The sequence below is a fragment of the Euleptes europaea genome, chromosome 15 (assembly GCF_029931775.1).
Source record: "Euleptes europaea isolate rEulEur1 chromosome 15, rEulEur1.hap1, whole genome shotgun sequence".
NCBI classification, from domain to species: domain Eukaryota; kingdom Metazoa; phylum Chordata; class Lepidosauria; order Squamata; family Sphaerodactylidae; genus Euleptes; species Euleptes europaea.
Genome location: NC_079326.1, coordinates 57,431,255 through 57,457,315, shown reverse-complemented (window position 1 = coordinate 57,457,315; position 26,061 = coordinate 57,431,255). Strand labels below are relative to the sequence as shown.

The window sequence follows — 26,061 nt, the reverse complement described above, 5'->3', positions numbered from 1 at the left end:
CAAGAGTACAAATATATTAAGTCCCACTTGGTGCTCCAAACAAAGAAAAACCTAGTGTGGACAGCAGCATCTTCCAAACACTATCAGGCAGCCCTGGGCAGTTATCTGCTCTGACACCACCGGCTCTCACACCGGCTCTCCCGCACAGGCCCACCAACGCCCTTCTTCCACTCCCAGTTAGGTATGTACACCCACAAAAACTCACGCAAGATTAAGACAAAGGCAATTTGGGTCATTTTAGTACCTGTTTAAGGTGCGCTTGTGTCTTCTGCAAGCTCCTTTTGAGGGAGCCAAGTTCGGCATTCACCTGAAACTCCCAACAATAGAAATGGAGTCAGGTCCAAGAGTTTTGGAATCTCAAGGAGGGGGAAAGTTAAGAAAAATGCAGCTGTGCCTTCCAAAAGTAATTTCTTCCCAGAACTTCTTTGTGTTATGCATGTCCATTATTGGTAGTGGTGGTAGCGGTAGAGAAAAGTGATGTCAAGTTATAGCCATAAGGTGCTCCCATAAGGTTTTCAAGGCAAGAGATGAACAGAGGTAGTTTGCCATTGAAGAAGAAGAAGAGTTGGCTTTTATATGCCGACTTTTTCTCCCACTTACGGGAGAATCAAACAGGCTTACAATCACCTTCTCTTCCCCTCCCCACAACAGACACTCTGTGAGGTAGGTGGAGCTGAGAGAGTGTGACTTGCCCAAGGTCACCCAGCTGGCTTCATGTGGAGGAGTGGGGAAACCAACCCCATTCATCAGATTAGCGTCCATCGCTCATGTGGAGGAGTGGGGAATCAAACCTTGTTCTCCAAATCAGAGTCCACTGCTCCAAACCACTGCTCTTAACCACTACACCATTGCCTGCCTGTGTAGCAACCCTGGACCTCCTTGGTGGTCCATTATTGCCATGTAGAAACTGGGATTCTGGATATATTTTTTAAAGTGGAATTTTGAATTTCCAATCGACACGGCTTTGCAAAACAGCTGGAAACAAGTCTCACAAAGGCTCAGCAACCTTGGCCAAGGTTTCTAGCATTTAGGCTTAGAATCATAGAGTTGGAAGGGACCACCAGGGTCATCTAGTCCAACCCTCTGCACAATGCAGGAAACTCACAACCACCTCCCCCCCACAGCCCCAGTGACCAGAAGATGGCCAAGGTGCCCTCCCTCTCATCATCTGCCTAAGGTCACAGAATCAGCATTGCTGACAGATGGCCATCTAACCTCTTCTTAAAAAACTTGTTCAGATGCAACTTCCTCTATAACCTGTCTTGAATGCAGGGCATTCCAAATCCAATGGAAGTCAAAATCCTGCAACTCCTAACAAGAAATGACAGATTGCCAAATTTTTCTGCTGTACCTGATTATATTCGGTCTCCAAGGCTGTGTTCAGTTTACGAAGCCGACTGTTCTCGGAATGGGCTTCTGCGAGGGGCTGCAGTTCTTCCTCCAGCTGTTTCATCCTACTCTACAGTAAATTAAAGACATGCATTTCATGCTTTTAGTGCAGCTGCGATTGGGGTGGCATTCGTTAGACAGAGAGAAGAAGACAGAGGCTGAATTCTGGTGGGTTATTTCTGCTTATTTAGAGATACTCATTAACTTCCTCTTCCAAAGAAGTAGCCATGCAAGATCAGACCAAGGGTTCACCAAGTCCAGCGTGGTGTTTCCCACAGAGGGCTGGCCTGAGGCTTTAGGGGGCCTTCAGGGCTCCCAAGCCGCTCCCCTAGCCTCTTTGATCCACCATGGGGCATAGGAAGATGGCCACTGCCCTTCCTCCCACACAGTGGTGATGGCACACTCTTCTCCCTACATATGGCGGCAACACCATGGCTTAGGGATGGGACCTGGGGATCCCCCAGAATCACAGCTCATTTCCAGACTCAGAGATCAACTCCCCTGGAGGAAAAGGCTACTCTGGAGGGTGGACTCTATGGCAGTATACTCCACTGAGATCCCTGTCCTCCCCAGGCTCCATCCCCAAATCTCCAGGAGTTTCCCAGCCTGGAACTGGCAACCCCAGGGTGGGAGCCATGGCTCAGTGGGAGAGCTTGCCACGCAGAAGGTCCCAGGTTCAATCCCCGGCATCTTGTAATAATAATCTGAAGTATTAAAATGGTGCTTTGGAAAAGCAACTAGGAAGAATATATATTTATGCACATGTGCATTTAGGAAAATAGGGGCAACTTAGAAAAGTAAGGTTAAAATAAGAAGGGAAAAAATCCTTTAGAGAAGCTTAAACAGAAGTGTGGCCCTTGGCAATCCTACAGCCCAGGCGAGGAGACGAGCAAGAGGATCTTTCTTTCCTCCCCTCAAGCCATCACTCAAACGTCTTTCCAGAGGCAGAAAGAAAGACACAGGATTTGCTCGGCAGGATTTGAAGCCAAGAGGCTCCCCCAAAAGAGTTCTTCCTGGTCCTCTGCGGAAGAATGCCACATTGACCTTCCCAGCCCAAGGAACAGCCAAAGGCGCTGAAGAGTGCACCAGAGCAGAGAAGGAAAGGGAAAAGAAGAAGAGTTGGTTTTTATATGCCGACTTTCTCTATCACTTAAGGAAGAATCAAACCGGCTTACAATCACCTTCCCTCTCCTCACAAAAGACACCCTGTGAGGTAGGTGGGGCTGAGAGAGTTGAGAGAGAACTGTGACTAGCCCAGGGTCACCCAGCTGGCTTCATGTGTAGGAGTGGGAAAACCAACCCGGTTCACCAGATTAATGTCCACCACTCATGTGGAAGAGTGGGGAATCAAACCCGGTTCTCCAGATGAAAGTCCACCGCTTCAAACCACCGCTCTTAACCTACTACACCATGCTGGAAGCCTGCAGGAGCGCCAGTCGTACTTTGCACAGTTTAGTTACCTGAAGTTTTCCGTTGTCGTACACCAGTTTATTTTTGTCCTCCGTCAGGTTTGCTAGGGCCTGCTCCACTTGTTGCTGGGCATGCTGGGGGAAAAATAAAAGCTATCTTCCACAAGAAGACAAGAAGGATGCCGGTCTTCCTCCACGCACGTCTAGCATTCTTCTGGGGTTCTTTTTTGTTTTGCTCTGTTTCCCCCACTTCAAACAAAACCTTCACTAAGTACAACCATCTTTGTCTGGCACAGAATTCCTTTCCTTTCCCTAGATTTAACAGCCACTGGCTATTCATCTACCATTTAACATATTAAAAAAAAAGGGGGGGATGAAAATTATTTTTTTCTTGACACTATAAAGAGAAAAGTTGCCACATCTCTCACACAATTCACAGATCTACTTGACAACAGATAACATAGCATCCGTTTCTCAGAAAGTGTCATTAGCTGTTTTATCCGGGGAGTAATATATTTATTATCGTGCAATATTCTATTGTGAACATGATAAAACAACCTGGGCTAGGCAATCTACTTGATCCGGCCAAATTAGGTATTTGAATTCTTCTGCAGGATCAGAGGAACATGCCCATTATATTACAAATTGGGAAAATGTGGTTTAGATCCTATTACTCTTAGGTGGATATGTAACTGGTGACCAGAAGTGTACACAGTATTCCAAGTGTGGTCTCACCATAGATTTGTACAAGGGCAGTATGATAACAGCAGTTTTATTCTCTATTCCTTGTCTAATTATGGCCAGCATGGAATCTGCCTTTTTTACAGCAGCCGCGCACTGGGTTGACATCTTCATTGAGCTATCCACTACCACCCCAAGATCCCTTTCTAGATCTGCCGCTGCCAGCACAGATCCAATCAGTGTATATGTGAAGTTGGGATTTTTTTGCCCCAATATGCATCACTTTACACTTGCTCACATTGAATCTCATTTGCCATTTTAATGCCCGTTCCTCCAGTTCGAAGAGATCCTTCTGGAGCTCTTCACAATCCAATTTTGTTTTAACCACCCTAAATAATTTGGTGACATCTGCAAACTTGGCCACCTCGCTGTTCACCCCCAGCTCCAGGTCATTGATGAACAGGTTGAAAAGCACCGGTCCCAACACAGATCCCTGAGGCACCCCACTGCTCACATCCCTCCGTTGGGAGAACTGACCATTGATTCCTACTCTCTGCTTCCTATTTTTCAGCCAGCTCTCAATCCACAAGAGGACTTGTCCTCTTATCCCATGACTATGAAGTTTGCTTAGCAGTCTTTGGTGGGGGACTTTGTCAAAAGCCTTCTGGAAATCCAAATACACAATGTCCACAGGAGAGGGGCTCACCAGCTGGTGTTCCAGGGATGCTTCCCGCTCTGTTAATTTCTTGTTTTCTTCTTCCAGTGAAGCCAGTCTGTCTTTCAAAGGGTCAATTTCCAGCTTCAAAATATAAAATTTGGGGGACGGGGAATAAAAACTCACTTGTTCTGTATGACATTAAGTCAGTTATTCACAATTGGCTCATGCTTGGGTGGAAGAAATGCAGCCAGGTCTTGGGAGTTTACTTGACCTGAAGGGCCTGGATTTTGACACTTCCCATTAGAGCATGAGGGCCCAGACAAATACAGCCGGTTCACTGATATGCAAGCTATCGGTCAGGCTGCATGGATGACCAATTACTGGCGGCACTGCTTGCTGCTGTAAATTTACCCCTATACTGGATTCATTTTCCAAATCAGAACCACTAGCAGACCCAGCAGGTATACCAACCCGCTTCTGACTCTGTGGCCAAATAATTTTATTTATTATTATATTCCATTTATATCCCGCTCCATTTCCTGGCCAGGGCCGGGCTCAGAGCAGCTAACAAATATTAAATAAATCAATGCATAAACTTCAACAATCAATAAAAATTATAAACACATAGTTATTAAAAGAGCCATCAAAATCAAATTTATACCAATTAGTGCCATTTGCAGAACACTAAGCCACAGAGAGTCCGGGGGGAATCAGGCCCACCCCCCACCATAAAAGATAAGATGGAACCAGAGCAAAAAAGGGGGAGGGGGGAGGGGGGAAGGGAGGCCAGCCACGTTATAAACTGTTGCTGCCCTCAACCATAGGCCTGGCAGAACATCTCCGTCTTATAGGGCCTGCGGAATTGCATTAGGTCCCGCAGGGCCCTGGTCTCACTGGAGAGAGAGTTCCACCAGGCAGGGACCAGGGCCGAAAAAACCCTGGCCCTGGTTGAGGACAGCAGCACACTCTTCGGGCTGGGGACTACCAGCAAATTGTTATTAGCAGAGAGCATTTTTTTTATAGTCCACCTTTCTCACTGGGACTCAAGGCAGATTACAGAGCAAGTTAATACCAGCACCAGGATGGGACATTCGATAAACTACGCAATAGGGTGCGAATTATAGAAATCTGGAACCAACCAGAAATCTGAAGGCAGTACTGAAGCAAAACCATGGCACATTAACATGGCATATTAAACAAAGCAGAAATTACATAACAGGATACATACAGAAACAGACAGTACATACTATACACAGTTGTACAGGCCACAGTCTTTTCTCTTTATTAACGCTTTCTTCCTGAAACAGTTCGTTATAATAAAGCCTTGCTACCTTTGTAAACTAAATTGAGACTATCGTACTTTGGTCACATTACGAGAAGACAAGAGTCACTGGAAAAGACAATCATGCTGGGAAAAGCGGAAGGCAGCAAGAAAAGAGGAAGACCCAACATGAGATGGATTGACTCTATAAAGGAAGCCACAGCCCTCAGTTTGCAAGACCTGAGCAAGACAGTTCAAGATAAAACATTTTGGAGCATGTTAATCCATAGGGTCACCGTAAGTCAGAAGCGACTTGAAGGCACTTAACACCTTTGTAAAAAAAATGCCTTCCCAAATAATTCAGTTTTGCACAGTTTGCGGAAAGCCAGGAGAGGGGGAACTTTCCTGACCTCCTCAGGCAGGCCGTTCCACAAGGTGGGGGCCACAACGGAGAAGGCAGGCATATGGGCCGTTGTTGATTTTGCCAAGCTTTGGTAACGTAAGAGGTTTGTGTTTCGAAACACCGACGAGGGAGGAAGGCTGCCCTCTGTGAGAAACCAAAAACAACTGAGGCCGGATTGATTATTTTACTGTACGGGTGCAAGATATTAGCATGTCTGGACGGGTACCCCTGCAAGCCCACACCCAACCTTTTGCAGAACCTGGAAAGCCTCTGCGGAAATCCCCAAGAAACCCAAGAGATCCAGAATGCAGAACCCTCCACAGCAACCCAATTCATCCTGACGCCCTCCCGAACCCTAACAGAGTGGAAGTGGCCAAAACATGGGGTTGGTTAGCAGTGGCTGTACCTTATTTCCAGTCAATTCTGCTTCCAATTTGGTGTTCTCCTGCGTTATTTCACGGACTGTTCTCTGCATCTGCCAGGAAGAATTAAAAATAGCTTTATCGTCAACTTGACCAAAGAAGAATCCGAGCAGAGCTGTGTTCCCTCCCGAGGTAGATGAAGGAAATTTTGCCAAAATCCTGATTGGGAGATTCTAGCTCAGGCTGTCTCTCCTTCTCACATTTCGTTCACTCTGCCTCCTTTTCAGATATCATTTCTTTTCAGCTCAGCTCTCCTTGGCCTAGTTCTGACATTCCCCTCTCCTTCCTTCTGGCAGGACTGTGGGCTCCTTTAAAAAATTATTCTTTATATAAGGCAAGCCTTGAATTGGTTCCGTTCACTGTTTGCATCGGTTAAAGTCTTGGACTTGGATCTGGGAAACCCAGGTTCAAATCCCCGCTCTGCCATGGAAGCCTGCTGGGTGACCTTGAGGCAGTCATACACTCTCATCCTAGCCTACCTCACAGGGTTGCTGTGAGGATAAAATACAGGAGAGGAGAATGATGTAAACTGCTTTGGGTCCCCATTGGGGGAAAAGGATACAAAGTGAATAAAATATACTCAAGGAAGTAATGTGAATTTCTACAAAAATTAGCTTTTAAAAATGATCTAATGGGGGCGCACAGATCCTCTGATGCTTTAAAAAATAAAATTAGCAGGATATACATAATGAATGGGTTTTGCATTCACCAGGACTCAGATTTTCTAATAAAGAAGAAGAAGAGTTGGTTTTTATATGCCGACTTTCTCTACCACTTAAGGAAGAATCAAACCGGCTTACAGTCACTTTCCCCTCCCCACAACAGACACCCTGTGAGGTAGGTGGGGCTAAGAGAGTTCGGAGAGAACTGTGACTAGCCCAGGATCACCCAGCTGTCTTCATGTAGAGGACTGGGGAAACCAACCCAGTTCACCACATTAGCCTCCACTGCTCATGTGAAGGAGTGGGGAATCAAAGCTGGTTCTCCACATCAGACTCCACCACTTCAAGCCAACACTCTTAACCACTACATCACGCTGGCTCTCGGGAGCATCTTGGGAAAATGTCTGCCATCTAAAGATATCTGGAGCGACCTGTTTCCCTTTTTGTTACAAGACATACTAATGGGGGAAGGTTTGATGCAGGAACTGAGATATGTCCTGTTCTGGACTCCCTCAAAAGAAACAGGTTTCTAGCTTCGGGGCGTTGCTGGATCCAGGCATCCTGTTGGATCAACAGCTGGCAATGGTGGCCAGGGCTGCCTTTCACTACCTTTGGCTGGTGAATTGGCTGCAGCCCTTCCCAAGCAAGAAAGATCTTGCCACCGTGGTGTATGCCCTGATAACATTAGGATTAGATTACTGCAATGCAGTGCATATAGGGCTGCCCTTGAAGAGTGTTCAGAAGCTACAGCTGGTACAGAACGCTGCAGCCAGAATGTTGACAGCAGTGGTTCTCAGGGACTAAATCACGGCAGTTTTGTTGCAGCCACACCGGGGCCCCGTTTTGCCTATGGGCCAAACATGAACACATGACGCTGCCTTATACTGAATCACACCCTTGGTACATCAAAGTCAGTATTGTCTACTCAGACTGGCAGCTGCTCTCCAGGGTCTCAGGCAGGGGTCTTTCACATCTCCTACTTGCCTAGTCCCTTTAACTGGAGATGCTGGGGATTGAACCTGGGACCTTCTGCTTGCCAAGCAGAGGCTCTACCACTGAGCCACAGCCCCTCCCCATACATTGCATCTGAAAGACCGCATTCTCCCATCAGAACCTACCTGTCCAGTTACCTTCAGAGGCCCTGCTTCAGAAGACCCCACGATTGGAGGCTAGACAGGGGGGCAATTTGAAAAAGGGCTTCTAGTTCATGGTGGGAACTCCCTCTATCATGACCTTCCGCCAGTAGGTGAAGACTCCTTTGTCTGTTTGGCACATCCCCTGTAACTCACTGGCCCTCCTTCCTTCTTGTGTTATTCTGTGTTTCTGTTTTTATCAAACTGTTCACTTTTTTTTTTTTTGCCATCAAGTCACAGCTGACTTATGGCGACCCCATAGGTTTTTCAAGGCAAGGAATGTTCAGAGGTGGTTTGCCATTGCCTGCCTGTGCATCACAACCCTGGACATCTTTGGTGGTCTCCCATCCAACTACTAGCCAGGGTCAGGGCTGAGAGCATATGACTGGCCCAAGGACACCCAGCAAACTTCCATGGCGCGAGCAGGGATTCGAACCTGGGTTTCCCATGTCCTAGTCCAACACCTTAATTACTACAGCCCGCTGGCTAAGTTTGCTGCCTTGGGGACCCTATTTGGGTGCAAAGTAGGCATGGAAATGTTTTGAATAAATAAACAATACACAAATAAATGGAGGAAATGATACTGGCCAATAATGGGGATATGGGTGCCAACCAAACCGAAGGCGGAATACCTTCAATTACTAAATTTCATGCACGCTCACCCCTTTCCAGGAAACAGAATTTGCACCCGAGACAAGTTACAGATGAGTAGCAGAGGTGTCAGTTGCGCCTGTTCTTCATACTATTTCCAGTGACACCCAGTACCAAAATGGGCAGGTGCAGGAATCTGTCCCCTCATATAGAATGGCCCTGAATGCATTGTTACAACCATTCTGAAACACCGAATAAACAGAGAACTGCCCCTTTCCAAATTTTTGCACAGTTAATAATGAACAACGAGCATTTTCCTAATAGGAATTAATATCAAGTCAGGCTTGCCAATTGCCTGGTGGGGGCTGCCTGCCGACCCACAGCTGTTTGACGGGCAAAAGAGGGCCAAGCAGAGGGAGAGGTACACAATGCGCTGACGTCACTTCCGGGTTCACCTGGAAGCAACGTGGATGCTCTAGCAATCTCCGCCGAGAGCCAGCATGGTGTAGTGGTTAAGAGTGGTGGAGTCTGATCTGGAGAACCAGGTTTGATTCCCCACTCCTCCACATGAGCGACAGACACTAATCTGGTGAGCTGGATTTGTTTCCCCACTCCTCCACATGAAGCCAGCTGGGTGACCTTGGGCTAGTCACAGCTCTCTCAGCTCTACCTACCTCACAGGGTGTCTGTTGTGGGGAGGGGAAGGTGATTGTAAGCCGGTTTGATTCTCCCTTAAGTGGTAGAGAAAGTCGGCATATAAAAACCAACTCTTCTTCTATGGAAACCACAGAATTTCAGCGGGAACTGCTAGAGCATCCATGTCGCTTCCAGGTAAACGCGGAAGTGATGTTGGCACAACATGTTCCCCCAGCCATGCCCCCGCAAAGCTCCTGCCGGTGGAGCAGAGAAACCTGGCAACCCTTGGCATAAAAGATTAACATTCTCAAAACAGAGAGACATAGTAACGATGCACCATACCTCTTCCTCTCGTCTCTCCTTCTCCTTCAGCTCTGTCTCTAGTTCACTTTGTAACCTGGCAACCATGGCCTCCAGGAGCTCCTTCTGGGTGGCCGTGGTCTCCGCATCTTCACAAGCTTTCTGTTTGCAGTCAGCGTGCTCAGCAAGCAGGGCATCTCTGCAATAAAAAGGCAAGAAGCAGGCACCTATGGCTCTTTTCTAGCTGGCGCCTGCAATTTTCATAGCAGTCAGAAGGTCTTATCACCCTGACCTGGGGGAGCCCCGCCTAGCCCGATCTCATCCGATCTCGGAAGCTAAGCAGGTCAACCCTTGTTAATGTTTAGATGGGAGACCAATATGGAAGTCCAGGGTTGCTACACAGAGGCAGGCAATGGCAAACCATCTCTGAACGTCTCTTGCCTTGAAAACCCGAAGGGTCGCCAGAAGTCAACTGCAACTTGACGGCACTTTCCACCACCAGAACGTCCCCCACACCAAACAGCAGATCCTTGCCCTAAAGCCCTCTTTGCTTTTAAACACTTAAGCACGTCTATGAAGGCACGAAAAACAGGAGGGAGCAGGAAAGAAAGAAAAGCCAAGCCGCCACTCCCGTGAAGGAGGGCCACCGTCATTAATGCCGTTTGCACCCACCTCTCTCTCTGAAGCTCAGCTTTCTCTTTCTGCAAGTTCTGCAGCTCTCCTGTAATGTTGGCCCGGGCAGCATCCAGAAGCAGGTCTTGTTCTTGCAGCTTCCGATTAATTTTGTCCTGTTCTGCCTGACGGGAAGAATTGAAGAAAGTGCTCCAGAATGAGAGAATTCTGAGCAACCGAAATGTCTCTCTGACAGCTAGCTGTTCGAGAAACTGACAGTCATCTGCTCAAAAGGATCTCTCTCTCTCTCTTTTGGTTATTGTTTAAGGAAGGAGAGAGGGAGGTAGTGAGAGGCATTGCAAAGGGGCACGCCGGAACACCTCTCCTCATTGCTAGGCAACCAAGTCCCACAGCGCCCAGGGCAAAGGAAGGCAAACCCCCTGAGCCCTGGGTACACTCGGAGGCACTGGTGGGATTTCAGCCGGTCTCTAGGAACCACAGAGGACAAGTCACATAAAAGTAGACTCAAAAGATTTCACACCTTCAGAGCGGCCTGGTGATCAGAGATAAGTTTAGCGTTCTCCATAGTAACGCTTCGGAGGGTGTCGCTCAGTTCTTCACACTGTTGGCTTAGCTGCTCATTCAGCACCTGAGACAAACAAAAAGAACATGGGGGGGGGGGCTTTCCCACAACAGTCCCAGCATTCTTCCTTAAAAAAACACAACCAAAAATATTTCTAGCTCTATGTATAAAAGAAGTAGTGTTGGTTTTTATACCCCGCTTTTCTCTACCTTTTAAGGTGACTGAAAAGCGGCTTACGATCGCCTTCCCTTCCTCTCCCCGCAACAGACACCTTGTGAAGTTGGTGGGGCTGAGAGAGTTCGGAGAGAACTGTGACTAGCCCAAGGTCACCCAGCAGGCTTCATGTGGAGGAGTGGGGAATCAAACCCAGTTCTCCCAATTAGTGTCTGCCAGATTAGAGTCCACCGCTCTTAACCACTACACCATGCTGGCTCTCCTACAAACCACTTCTTTTTTCCGCCCCCTGAAATTTTGTACGAAGACCACAAGACAATTGTTTTAATTACCTGCACTTCCCCCGCCATCTCTTGCAAAGCGGTTATTTCTGATCGCAGCTTTAGGTTCTCCTCGTGTTCTCTGTTGGAAGACAGCCGGGCAGCCTAGGGTAAAAAGGGGAGAAAAACAATCTCCCTGTGAAAAAAAAACAGTCTAACGGACAACCTGTAATCAGCCAAGGAATACCAACTGATCCCATTCTCCGCTCTTCTATAGAATCTTCTATAGAGTTGGAAGGGACCACTAGGGTCATCTACTCCAACCCCCCACACACAATGCAGGAAATTCACAAGTACCTCCCCCACACACACCCAGTGACCCCTACTCCATGCCCAGAAGATGGCCAAGGTGCCCTCCCTCTCATCATCTGCTTAAGGTCATAGACTCAGCATTGCTGACAAATGGCCATCTAACCTCTTCTCAAAAACCTCCAGGGAAGGAGAGCTTACCACCTCCCGAGGAAGCCTGTTCCACTGAGGAACCACTCTGTTAGAAAGTTCTTCCTAATGTCTAGACGGAAACACTTTTGATTTAATTTCAACCCGTTGGTTCTGGTCCGACCTTTTGGGGCAACAGAAAACAACTTGGCACCCTCCTCTAGATGACAGCCCTTCAAGTACTTGAAGATGGTTATCATATCCCCTCTCAGTCTTCTCTCCAGGCTAAACATACCCAGCTCCTTCAACCTTTCCTCATAGGACTTGGTCTCCAGACCCCTCACCATCTTTGTTGCCCTCCTCTGGACACATTTCAGCTTGTCTACATCTTGTGGTCTACATATAATATGTCCATTAACCCCAATCAATTGGCCAAGGTTGGGGTAAACAAGAAAGATGGATACAACCTATCCAAAAACTAACAAAGCCACAAAAAAAAAATTGAGGGGAAAGGGTGTGTATCTGTGTGCATGCTCAGGAATACCTTGTTGGACTATGTCAGCCAGTATTCCTTCAAAGATTTAATTTCAAAACATAAGAACATAAGAAAGGCCCTGCTGGATCAGACCAAGGCCCATCAAGTCCAGCAGTCTGTTCACACAGTGGCCAACCAGGTGCCTCTAGGAAGTCACTAACAAGACGAGTGCAGCAGCACCATCCTGCCTGTTTTCCACCGCACCCAAAATAATAGGCATGCTCCTCTGATACTAGAGAGAATAGGTATGCAGCATGACTAATATCCATTCTAACTAACAGCCATGAATACTCCTCTCCTCCATGAATATGTCCCCTCCCCTCTTAAAGCCCTCCAAGCTGGCAGCCAACACCACATCCTCGGGCAGGGAGTTCCACAATTTAACTATGCGTTGTGTGAAAAAATACTTCCTTTTATCTGTTTTGAATCTCTCACCCTCCAGCTTTAGCAGATGACCCAGTGTTTTAGTATTATGGGAGAGGGAGAAAAACGTCTTCCTGGCCACTCTCTCCAAACCATGCATAATTTTATAGACCTCTATCATGCCTCCCCTTAGCTGCCTTCTTTCCAAGCTAAACAGCCCTAAGCATCTTAACCTCTCCCCATAGGACAGTTGCTCTAGTCCCCTAATCATTTTGGTTGCTCTTTTCTGCACCTTCTCAAGCTCTGTAATATCTTTTTTTAGGTGTGGTGACCAGAACTGTACACAGTATTCCAAGTGTGGTCTCACCATAGATTTGTACAAGGGCAGTATGATATCAGCAGTTGTATTCTCTATTCCTCGTCTAATTATGGCCAGCATGGAATTTGCCTTTTTTACAGCAGCCGCACACTGGGTTGATATCTTCATTGAGCTATCCACTACCACCCCAAGATCCCTTTCTTGGTCTGTTGCTGCCAGCACAGATCTCATCAGTGTATATGTGAAGTTGGGATTTTTTGTCCCAATATGCATCACTTTACAGTCACATTGAATCTCATTTGCCATTTTAATGCCCATTCTTCCAGTATGCAGAGATCCTTCTGGAGCTCTTCACAGTCCGATTTTGTTTTAACCACTCTAAATAATTTGGTGTCATCTGCAAACTTGGCTACTTCACTGTTTAACCCCAACTCCAGGTCATTGATGAACAGGTTGAAAAGCACCGGTCCCAACACAGATCCCTGAGGCACCCCACTGCTCACATCCCGCCATTGGGAGAACTGACCATTGATTCCTACTCTCTGCTTCCTATTTTTCAGCCAGCTCTCAATCCATAAGAGGACTTGTCCTCTTATCCCGTGACTATGAAGTTTGCTTAGCAGTCTTTGGTGGGGGACTTTGTCAAAAGCCTTCTGGAAATCCAAATACACAATATCCACAGGCTCATTCCTGTCCACATGCTTATTGACGCTTTCAAAAAACTCTAATAGGTTAGTGAGACAGGACCTACCCTTACAGAAGCCATGTTGGGTTTTGCCCAGCAGACCTTGCCCTTCTATATGCTTAACAATTCTATCTTTAATAATGCTTTCCACTAATTTACCCAGAACAGACGTTAAGCTAACTGGCCTGTAATTTCCTGGGTCCCCCCTGGAACCTTTATAAATGGGTGTTACATTGGCCATTCTCCAGTCCTCTGGTACAGAGGCTGATCGAAGGGACATATTACATATCATCGTTAGTTCAGCAATTTCCCATTTGAGTTCTTGAAGAACTCTAGGATGAATACCGTCTGGTCCCTGTGACTTGTTAGTTTGCAGCTTATCTAGACGTTCTAGGACTTCCTGTCTTGTTACCACTATTTGTCTCAGTTCTTCATTTTCCCCTCTCCAAAATCTCTGTTCAGGAGAAGGAATCTGCCCTGTATCTTCAACAGTGAGGACAGATGAGAAGAATTCATTTAGTTTTTCAGCAATCGCTTTATCCTCCCTTAGAGTTCCTTTACTCCCATTGTCATCCAATGGCCCAACCGCTTCCCTAGCTGGTTTCCTACTCCTAATATACTTAAAGAATTTCTTATTGTTTGTTTTGATGTGTTTAGCAATATGCCCCTCAAAATCTTTTTTTGCATCTCTAATTATCTGCTTGCATTTCCTTTGTGCAAGTTTGTGTTTGCTTCTGTTCGCCTCGTTTGGGCAAACCTTCCAGTCTCTGAAGGAAGACTTTTTTTCTCCAACTGCTTCCTTCACCTTACCCGTTAGCCATGGTGGTGACATCTTGGACTTATTACTACCTTTCTTGACCTGCGGTATACAAGCTAGCTGAGCCTCTAGTAATGTGGACTTGAGTAACCCCCAAGCCTTTTCAAGAGATTTAACCCTCCTAACTGTTTCTTTCAACTTCCTCTTTACCAGTTTTCTCATTTTAGAGAAGTTCCCTCTTTTAAAGTCAAAGGTAATTGTGTGAGATTTCCCAGTCATTTTCCCACTTGCATATAAATTAAATTTGATGCCATTGTGATCACTATTGCCAACTGGCTCAACTACATCCACATCCCGCACTAAGTCACTGGCAGCACCACAGAGTATTAAATCCAGGATCGCCTCCCCTCTGGTTGAGTCTATGACCAACTGTTCGAGGGCACAGTCATTTAGGATGTCTAAATATTTTATCTCTTTGGCTTGATTGGAGCATACAATTATCCAATCAATATGAGGGAAGTTGAAGTCTCCCATTATTACTACTTCATTACCTTTACATGCTTCCCTAATTTCATTCTCCATCTCAAGATCACCCTGAGCCATTTGGTCAGGGGGCCGATAGAACGTTCCCAGTACTAAATCTCCTTTGGGGCCCGGAATCGTCACCCATAAGGATTCTGTGGACAAGTCTGCCCTTTTTATGGTCTCTAGCTTATTAGACATCATGCCTTCCTTGATATACATAGCAACACCCCCTCCAATATGCCCTTCCCTGTCATTTCTATACAGTTTGTAACCAGGGATGAATGTATCCCACTGGTTCTCTACCCTCCACCAGGTTTCTGTAATGCTCACTATATCTATGTTTTCTCTTAAAACCATGCACTCTAATTCCCCCATTTTTGCTTGGAGGCTTCTAGCATTAGCATAGAAACACCTCCATACTAGATGCATCAGTAAATGGCATGAAGTTGCCACCAAAAAGATAAAAACGCTTAGCAACACTTGTTTGCCCGTTGCCATCAGACAGTTTACCTGGTAAATAAAATGAAGTCTCTTCAACTGCACACACACACACACAAATCCTAATAAAGATGCAGTTTCAGAAAACTAGAAAAAAGCCATTTGAAAGCGAGGGTCTATCTAAAAACAAATTATATGAAGTAAGTCAAACAAGACAAGGTCCAGCGACACATTCGTTGTTTTTCTGAATTTCTGATGTTTTAATTCTGCAGTTATTGTGTCAATGCCAAATAGAATAATGGGCTTATGGAGCCTATATAGGATCTCTGAATATGATTAACCACATATTTTTGACCAGGAGTAAACTGGATTAAGATTTTGTATATTGGAGTCCTGATAAAGAGAGCAGGTCAAAACACCTATTCTGTTCTGTTCTATATGCTACAATCATGATTATTTTGTGTCCCTTTTTATTTATCAAAGGGTATTCATTTTGTTCATTCCTGACCAGATTTTAAATAGTAGGTTTGTTTTTCCTACATATTTTTCCCTTCAACTTTTTTTGGCTTTTGTTAGGGTCAACACAGGCGGAGAACTGTTCGTCTGAGCTGCCCTCAGTTGGCCACTCCTGACTTACAGGTATAGGGGACGGGGTTTGGGGGGGTCAGCCACTTTCAAAAGCACAAACATTCAAACTTCTCTCCCGTTCAAGATTCCCTTGTTTGAACTTACTTTTTCTTCTTCGCTGAGCTTGGAAATGGTATTCTCTCGGGATTCTAGAGCAGAGCCAAACAAAAGCAGCCGTTCAAAATACTCACTTTTTACGTCAACAGGGCTTTTATCAAACTGTCCGCTATAGAACTCCCTAGGATATCATACTGTAATAACATACCTCACAAGGCGCCTGTTGTGGGGAGGGGAAGGGAAGGAGATTGTAAACTGCTTTAAACTCCTTACAGTAGAGAAAAGCAGGGTATAAAAGCCAACTCTTCTTCTTCCCTGCCAACAGCAGCCCCTGACTCCTTCCTGCCACCTGGGGCCTTCCTGCTTCACTGTGCCTCAGACTCTGCCCCCCAGCTGATGCTGGCCTTTGAAGGCCCCAGCAATCGGGAGAGGCCCTGCCCCCTTGGCACACCACTTCCGGCCCAGATGTATTTACTTCCACATGGGCTAAGGAGCACCCCATTGCCATTCGAGGCCCCCGGGGCCGCCCAGTCGGCCGCGATGCTTTCCCCCCATACCTAGATCAGCTCTGAGCTGCGCGCATTCCTGCTCCAGCCGGACTGCCCTCTCCTCCTCCTCCCGCAGCCTCTCCTGAGCTGCCTGAATGTCTTCGTGCAGGCTGTTGCAGTCCAGCTGCAGAATGTGAACCTGGAATAAGACCCGGATGAGAGGCAGGTCAGTTAGCTTCGTCTCCTTTGGCACTACTACGCTTCAGCAATGGTTGAAACCCACAGGACGGATGGACACTGCCGAAATGTACCAACCTGCTTCCGTTCATTCTCCACCGTCTGCTCCATATCCTGCACCCGATACAGCAGGACTTCTTGGGATTCTTCCAAGGACTTCCTCATGCTAGACTCCTTAGAGAGCTGCTGTTTTACCTACAAGAAATTTTTTTTAAAAGATCAAGCGGGTGAATGAACTGAGTAATCAATGTTGGAGACGCTTTGGGACCTTACTGCAAAAACCAAGCCCTGCTTCTTTACATATAGTTAAACTGCAAGGATAGGAAAAACCATGAAACTCTGCTAAAACCTGAGAGCTACCAGTGATTTTATGTTGACACAGTGAGGTCACACTCTTGTTCCTGAGCATCTCTGTGGTAAAATCTTGACACACTTTGTATTTAAAACTGGCATGAAAAACCAACTCGGTCTGAGACTGAAAGTGCTAATAAAGAATGAGATGCTAAACCAGGGGTCCCCAAAGTGGTGCCCGCTAGCACCATAACACTTGCTTTTGCCCAGCAAGGCTTCTGATTTTTAAAGGCATTGCTTTGGTAGCAGCTGCCACCACAGCACAAAAATCATCACCGTGTGACTGAAGGTAAACTGCGACAGCCATTTTGTGGCTAGCTGCACCTCCTGTGGCAGCCATTTTGTGGCTAGCTGCACCTCAGACCACTGGACCATCAACGTCAGTATTGTCTACTCAGACCGGCAGAGGCTCTCCAGGGTCTCAGGCAGAGAAAGGCCTTTCACATCACCTCCTGCCTGGTCCTTTTAACTGGAGATGCTGGGGATTGAACCTGGGACCTTCCGTGTGCCAAGTGGATACTCTACCGCTGAGCCACAACCTCTCCCAATAATACTGACCTAGCTAGACCAAAGACTCAGCGGAAGGCAGTTTCATGTGTGCGCTCATCCCCTAGGTTTGAGAATTATGGGTTCTGGGGATCTTTAGGAAGCTCTTCTCCCTCTCCCCGGAAGTAACAACCGGCCTCCTGCCCTTACCTCCTGCAGGTTGTGGTTCATTTTATTTTTTGTCGCCCTCAGCTCCTTTGCAGCAACGGCCACGTCTCTCTGCAAAGAAGAAAAGAGCATACGTCCAGCCAAGCTGCAGCAGCAGGACGCAGGAAAAAGGCCTTTCAGAGCTGGCCTCTAGGCAGACGAGGAACCTTTGCACTCAACAGCGATGCCCCAGTAGACCTTTCTGAAACTTGGATTTACGTGGTTGACTGGGGCATCGAGGGGCTGGTATTTTTGTTTTGCACGGTCACTTCTTACACCATTAGAAAAGTAAGCCCACTATATATAATTTGAAACCAGAGCAAATTTGGGGGTGGGGGATGCTAAGAATATGAATTGCAAAATGGGCAGCGTACAATAACATAAGAAGAGCCCTGCTGGGTCAGACCTGCGGTCCTTCTTGTCCAGCATCCTGTCTCACACAGCAGCCAAGCAGTTCCTCTGGAGGGCCAACAACAGGGCACAGAGGCCGAGACTTTCCCCTGACATTGCCTCCTGGAACTGATATTTAGAGGCTTACTGCCTTTGCACTTGAAGGTTCCCCTTAGTCTCCATGACTAGTAGCCACTGATAGACCAGTTTTCCATGAATCTATCTAACCCCCTTTTAAATCTGTCAATGCCTGTGGCCATAAGTACATCCTAGGGCATCAAATCCCACATTTTAATCAGTTGCAGAAGTGATTAAATCGTTCACAGAAGACTCTGAAAATATAAAAGCTACACATTTTTTCAAGCCACTTAACACACTTAATCTTTGCATGTATGGGGGTTTGTTGTTTATTGGTTTGTTTTTTTGCATAATCTGCTTTGATTTCAAATTATTTTGGCACAAAGTGGAACAAAGATTATGGGAAGTGGGAAGGGACAAAAACAAAAATAGAGGGGTGGCCCTTTTTCTTTTCTTGTAAGATTAAATGTTTCTAATAAATTTTTAAAAAATAGAGGGGTGGGTGTGAAAATACATGTAGAGACAGAGGGGTGTATGGATCAAGTGTTGTCCGAAATAGCCTTCACTCAAGAAAAGGCCTTCACTCAACCGTCAAACACACGTTTAGCAGGAGCCAGTAACAGTAACAACCACCAATCACATTTCACCTCAGATGGGAATGGCAGAAAACTCCCTCCCACACCAATGAAAGCTAATCTTCTCATCCTTCTAGGCTAGGGGTCCCCAACTTGTGAACCTGCAGGCACCACTGGAATTCTGGCACAGGGCTGATGGGCACAACCACAAAATGGCTGCCACAGGAGGTGCCGCCAACCACAAAATGGCTGCGGTAGGAGATGAAACCACACACACATAGTGAAAGCCTAAAAGCCGGAAGAAGAGGGATAATTTCTAAAAATTAAAAAACACTGGGAAAGAGGACAGAGAGAAAATAAAGCCAACATGGGAGCAGCTGCTGCTGAAATGTTATTTTAATCTGCTCAGTCAATTGGATCTCCAACGGCCAATCGGAAGCCCTGATGGGCAGGAACCGCTTTCTAAAATACTAGGCGGGCTCCAGGAAAGATCTTGGCAGGCATCATGATGCCCGCCAGCATCACCCTGGGGATCTGGTGTACGCATTCCACTAGAGGCGCCTACGTCACAGCTGGATTTGATGAGACCGCAGTCATCAGGCTTTCTAGCCACTCCCAATGAGAGGAAGCCCATTCCCAGAAATCCTGCCACCTTTTAGCAAAAGCAAAAATAAATAACCTCACAGCTCTCACCATTCCCGTTTTTGGTAAGCGGGCTCTGAGCTCACCAAAACACAGCGATCTTTTTACAAGCTCGCATCCTTTCAGGGAAAGAGACTCAGTCTACAAATCTTGAGAGGCGGCTGCCGCAGCACCGGAAACCTCAGTACACATGAACCCATGAAGCTGCCTTATACTGAATCAAACCCATGGTCCATCAAAGTCAGTATTGTCTACTCAGACTCTCCAGGGTCTCAGGCAGGGGTCTTTCACATCACCTTTCTCCCTTGTCCCTTTAACTGGAGATGCCGGGGATTGAACCTAGGACCTTCTGCATGCCAAGCAGATGCTCTACCACTGAACCATGGCCCCTCCCCAACGTACCTTGGTCGCCGTTGCAATCTCCAGGGCAGCGCTGAGCCTTTCTGCTCGCTCGCAGGCTTTTTCTGCCTCCTCTCGCGAGTCGCTCAGTTGCTGGCGTAGTGACCACCCTTCCGCCTGCAGCGTCTTCAGCTCCTGCAGGTGCTCCTTCTGGATCGTGTTCAGGCGCTGCTCCAGATTGGCTGGCAGACAGCGAGGAAGAAGCTGAGAGGGATTCCTGAGCCACGCTCACTGAACCCACGAGAGCCAAATGCCTGCCTGCCTGGAGGACGCTCCGAGGCCTACTTCGGTTACGCCCCCAACAGTTTACTTTCCCACATGAATAACTAACACACACTGTTAGAGAAGCCCATCTTGTTTCTGTGTAAGTCACTGAGGAACACGAGCCCTGACAGATCACTCCATCTGCTTTGCAAGAGGCTGAAGAGCCAATTACAGCACAGACAAGGATTACCCCTCCTTGGCAGAGACTGATCAGAAGTAGGTGAGGCCCAGAGCGATAAATCATAACAAGAAGAAGAGTTGGGGTTTTTTTAATACCCCGCTTTTCTCTACCTTTTAAGGAGACTCAAAGCGGCTTATGATCACCTTCCCTTCCCCTCGCCACAACAGACACCCTGTGAGGTAGGTGGGGCTGAGAGAGCTCTAAGAGAGCTGTGACCAGCCCAAGGACACCCTGCAGGCTGCAAATGCAGGAGTGGGGAAACAACCCCAATTCACCATATTAGCCTCCGACGCTCATGTGGAGGAGGCAGGGAATCAAACCTCCAGATTCGAGTTCACCACTCTTAACCACTGCACTACACCACATCCACTTCCACCTCATACCAGCTTAATCAATTCCTTGCGGACTGCTGTCTTGAGGGGCACAATTTCAGAGTTACCACTGTCGAGACCACAGAAACGTAGGACACTAGAAGGCGTGAACAGCTTCTTGCCAATGCCAGCTTCCTTTCGAGTAGTACCTGCGTGCTGCGGATTCAGGTCTTTCTCAGTCTGCAGCCGGAACAGGCTCAGCCTCAGGGTCTGAACGACGCTCTCCAGGCGGCACATCCGACTCACCAGCTGTTCACAGCATTTCCACAGCGTGTTGTTCTCGCCGCCAAATGCCCCTCGAGCGCAAAGGGGGCTGACGGGGCGGCAATCTTCAGAGCGCTCCAAAGGTTTGCAAGGGAAGAACTCCACCCTGGGGAAAACCAAGTGTCGCAAAAGCCCACGTTAATCGAAACAAAATCACGTATCAACACAATGCTAAGTGCACAGCCACATAGCTACAATCTAAAGCCCGGCTGAGAGGAAGTTACGCCTGCTTCTCATTCCCAATGGCCATTTATGCAGAGCTGTTTCCCACCCACCCCGGTCAACCCCGCCAACTGCTTCGGGGCTTCCTTTTGATTATGCATGTCTTTCCCGACCGTCAGAGATCGTCCCGCGTGCTTCCACGCATTTTGCCCATGTTTTCCAGATTCTGGCTAAAACAGCATCCAGAAAACATGGGCAAAATGCATGGAAACACATGGGGAGAGCGAGGCCACCTCTGACGATCGGGAAAGAACATAAGAAAGGCCCTGCTGGGTCAGACCAAGGGCCATCAAGTCCAGCAGTCTGTTCACACAGTGGCCAACCAGGTGCCTTTAGGAAGCCCACAAACAAGACGACTGCAGCAGTATTGTCCTGCCTGCGTTCCACGGCACCTAAGATATGCTCCTCTGATCCTGGAGAGAGAATAGGTATTCATTATGGCTAGTATTCATTTTGACTAGGAGCCATGGCTAGCCCTCTCCTCCATGAACATGCCCACTCCCCTCTTAAAGCCTTCCAAGATGGCAGCCAGCACCACATCCTGGGGCAGGGAGTTCCACAATTTAACTATGCAAAAGGCATGCATAATCAAAAAGAAGCTCCAAAGCAGTCGAGGTTACCGCAAGGGAAGCAGCCCTGCATAAATGGCCAGTGATGGGGGAGGGGGGTGTAATCTGACTTGGATGGCCCAGGTAGCCTGATCTTGTCAGCTCTCATCAGTACTTGGATGGGAGACCACTGAGGAAGTCCAGGGTTACTACGTAGAATGGCAAACCACCTCTGTTCATCTCTTGCCTTGAAAACTTTCAGGGTCTCCACAAGTTTGCTGTGATTTGATGTTACTTCCCACCACCAAGTTTAGCCTTCACCTCCACTGGGGTCCCTAAGACACCCCCTTCCTTTCTCCCGGATAAGAAAACAACTCCCATTCATTCTCCCTCTCTCCTGCCGAGTCCCCACAATTAGAACACCATGTCCCGTCCAGGAGATTGGCAGTTATTTTGTTGATGAAGTTCAAGGAATTAGGGATGGCAGCCATAGAGCTGGAGAAAGTACCATAAAGTCGGCAAGGGGAGGATAAACTGAAAGAGATCTTCTTTCAGAAGGTGAATGTGTCATGTCAACATGATATAATGGTCAAAGTGTCCAACTAGGATCTGGAAATACACATGAAGCTGTCTTGTACTGAATTAGATCATTCATCCATCAAGGTCAGAATTGTCCACTCAGACTGGCAGCGGCTCTCCAGGGTCTCAGGCAGGGGTCTTTCCCATCACCTACTGCCATGCCCTTTTAACTGGAGATGCCGGGGGCCAAACCTGGGACTTTCTGTATGGAAAGCAGATGTTCTTCCACTAAGCTACCACTCAGCCCAGCCTACCTCACAAGGTTGTTGTGATGATAAAAACGGAGGGGCAAATGATATCATAACCTGATTATGGAGATAACGGGGCTAAATAAGCATCTTAAGAACTATTCTATACTGCAGGGATCCCCAATATGGTGTTCTTAGAAAGTGGGTGGGGCCAGATGGGTCTTTAGCCCACAAAGGATTCTGATTGGCCGTGTGGGTTTTTAAAAACACTGCTTTGGTAGCAGCTGCAACCACAGCACAAGGATCATCACTGCATGTCTGAAGGTAAGCTGCGGCAGCCGTTGCGTGGTTCTTTGCCTCCCTAGGCAGCCATTTTGTGGCTGTGCCCACCACGTTGTTTCAGAATTCCAAAGATGCCCGCAGGCTCGAAAAGGTTTGAGACCCCTACTATATGTGCTGAGAGGTATTTCAAGTTCTTGCAGCGCCCGGTATAACCTGCACAGGTAAGAGTGCGTTCTCGCTCTTCAACAGCTGCACAGAAGACTAACCTCTGTGCAGAGGAGTAGTGTGTCTCAGTGGTAGAGCCTCTGCTTGATATACAGAAGGTCCCAGGTTCAATCCCCAGTATCTCCAGTTAAAGGGACCGGGCAGGTAGGTGATGAGAAAGACCCCTGCCTGAGACCCTGGAGAGCCGCTGCCAGTCTGAGTAGACAATACTGACTTTGATGGACCAAAGGTCTGATTCAGTAGAAGGCAGCTTCGTGTGTCTTCAGAAATGCATCATTCCAAGCCAAGAGTCAAGTTCAGCGCAGTTTCAGTCGTTTGCCAGAGGGAGTGGGTTTGTCAGAATTCTCTCAGCAGCTGGGTAGATCAAATGCAAGAAAGCAGACAGGGCAGGAAAATGAAGGTGCTTTCATGCTTCTGCTGTTGAAACTGATGCTTATCTCTAGGGAAATGGTTGCCAAACGTCCCAGGCTATAGAGTTACGTTGTCGGTAGTGTGTCCTTGACAAACGGCATAGTTTTCAAGTTCTTTTCTTTGCATATAACAACACATTTTTTGTTATCAGCACATTTGCCTTCACGGATTTATTTATAAACCTGCTTTCAAAAAGAGCTCCAAAGGCCATTTAAAGGTAAAGGTGGTCTCCTCTGCAAGCACCGGGTCATTCCTGACCCATGGGGTGACATCACATGCCGACGTTTACTAGGCGGTTTGCCATCGCCTTCCCCAGTCATCTACACTTTACCCCCAGCAAGCTGGGGACTCATTTTACTGACCTCGGAAGGACTGAAGACTGAGTCAACCTTGAGCCGGCTGCCTGAAACTGAATTCCGTCGGGATCGAACTCAAGTTGTGAGCAGAGCTTTTGACTGCAGTACTGCAGCTTACCACTCTGCACCATGGGGCCATTTACAGCATAAATTATAACCAAAAAATCAATTAAAAAATTAAATGGCCCATCTTCAGAATACACAACTGTTCCTGCTCACCAAAAATGCACAATAATGCAAGCAATAAGCAAATTTCAATGAGTTATGGTGCAATCCTAGGCTGTGTTCCACCAGTCGAAAGCGACTGAAACCAATGTCCTCAGACTGGAGTAAATTCCTAGGTGTGCGCTGTTACAAACTCTGATCTTGGAGGGGAGGGAACAGAACACAAGAGCTCAAAGCAAGGAAAACATGGAATCGAGATATCCGTTTCAGCCCTACCTGCAGCCATTCGCACCTAGTGCCTCCAAATCCTTCAGCAGTGTGCTCGCCTGATCTTCCACGACTCTCATCCTCTGGTCCAGGACCTCAAAGGTTTCCGGAGCTGTCGCGTTGACGCTCACAGGGGCAATGACCGGCCTGGACATTTCGGAGTTCAGCAGCCGCCGTGCCAACTGCAAAGAAGAAAACCCAATATCTCTACCAGGTACAAGGGTTTTTGGAAACGGCCAGAGGTTCCATCTAGACATTAGGAAGAATTGGTTCTTGTAGGTTATCCGGGCTGTGTAACCGTGGTCTTGGAATTTTCTTTCCTGACGTTTCGCCAGCAACTGTGGCAGGCATCTTCAGAGTAGTAACACTGAAGGACAGTGTTACTACTCTGAAGATGCCTGCCACAGCTGCTGGCGAAACGTCAGGAAAGAAAATTCCAAGACCACGGTTACACAGCCCGGATAACCTACAAGAACCAATGAACTCTGACCGTGAAAGCCTTCGACAATATTAGGAAGAATTTTCTAACAGTTAGAGCGGTTCCTCGGTGGAACAGGCTTCCTCGGGAGGTGGTGGGCTCTCCTTCCCTGGAGGTTTTTAAGAAGAGGTTAGATGGCCATCTGTCAGCAATGCTGATTCTGTGACCTTAAGCAGATGATGAGAGGGAGGGCATCTTGACCATCTTCTGGGCATGGAGTAGGGGGTCACTGGGGTGTGTGGGGGGGAGGTAGTTGTGAATTTCCTGCATTGTGCAGGGGGTTGGACTTGATGGCCCTGGAGGTCCCTTCCAACTCTATGATCTTCTTAGAGTTGCCATGTGTGTGTGTGTGTATGCCACCTGGCCACCGGCGGGGGATGGGAGGTAGTTTGATTCTCCTGAAAAGGTAGAGAAAATTGGGGTGTGAAAACCCACTCTTCTTCTTCTGCAAAGCCACAGAGTCCACCCTCCAAAGCATCCATTTTCTCCAGGGGGACCAATCTCTGCAGTCCGGAGATTAGCTGTCATCCCGGGTAGGGTCACCAGGTCCCCCCCCCCCTGACCACCAGCAGGGGATGGGGGGTGGTTTAGGGTTGCCAGATCCAGCCTGGGAAAGTCCTAGAGATTTGGGGATGGAGCCTGCGGAGGACAGGGTACCTCCGTGGGGTGCAATGCCATAGAGCCCACCCTCCATGGCATCCACTTTCTCCAGGGGAGCTGATCTCTGTAGCCTGGAGATGAGCTGCCATTCCAGAGGGTGCCCAGGTCCCACCGGGAGGCTGGCATCCCTGCATGACAGCCTAGGATCTGGGAGACCCGAGTTCGAATCCCCGCTGGGCCACGGAAGCTTGGCCCGGCCTACCTCGCAGGGCTGTTGTGGGGACGGAGCAGAAAAGAGTGGCGTCCCCCCTGCGAGCTCCTGGGAGGAAGGGGGAGGCTGGGCGGGCAGGGGTGTCCATGCACGCCCCCCTCCCTCCCTCCCTCCCTCCCTCCCTCCCTCTCTGCAGGCCCCGCAGACCCCAGCCCCACTTACCCCCGACGCCGCGCGGCCCCGTTTCCATGGAGCTCCTGCCCCGCTTCAAACGGCCCCGCTTCCCGCAGGGGCTCCGTCCCGCGCACGCGCCCCATTGCCTCGTGGTGCATTCTGGGACTCGTAGTCCTTTCCCTCTTCCAAAGCCGGGGTCTTAGGGAAGCCGCGCCGGGGCACGCATGCGCAACCGTCCCCACACCCGCGTGCAGAAACTCAGAAGTAGGGGGTTTGGCTGGGGAGGGGGAGAGCAATGCATCGTCCCAGCGAGTTTACAAAACTGATAGGATAGGATGATCCCCCCCTTCCCCCGTTGAACACAGGAAGCTGCCTTCTACTGAATCAGACCCCTCTTGGTCCATCCAAGTCAGCACTGTCTACTCAGACCGGCAGCAGCTCTCCAGGGTCTCAGGCAGAGAAGGTCTTTCCCATCACCTACTTGCCTGGTCCCTTTAACTGGAG

At 48.0% G+C, this 26,061-nt stretch overlaps 1 protein-coding gene across 1 annotated transcript in view; it reads right to left on the bottom strand.

The window, feature by feature from the left end:
- The window catches only part of CCDC150 (coiled-coil domain containing 150), a 43,690-nt gene extending 19,441 nt beyond the window's left edge, over positions 1-24,249 (bottom strand). Inside the window, 16 exon segments of the mRNA XM_056861237.1 lie at positions 245-307; positions 1,352-1,459; positions 2,850-2,933; positions 4,186-4,278; positions 6,208-6,276; positions 9,588-9,744; positions 10,218-10,342; positions 10,699-10,806; positions 11,247-11,339; positions 15,967-16,010; positions 16,476-16,605; positions 16,722-16,838; positions 17,691-17,759; positions 19,775-19,953; positions 20,737-20,957; positions 24,104-24,249. Coding sequence (XP_056717215.1) covers positions 245-307; positions 1,352-1,459; positions 2,850-2,933; positions 4,186-4,278; positions 6,208-6,276; positions 9,588-9,744; positions 10,218-10,342; positions 10,699-10,806; positions 11,247-11,339; positions 15,967-16,010; positions 16,476-16,605; positions 16,722-16,838; positions 17,691-17,759; positions 19,775-19,953; positions 20,737-20,957; positions 24,104-24,249 — 1,806 coding nt within the window.
- Between the last annotated feature and the right edge of the window lie 1,812 nt (positions 24,250-26,061).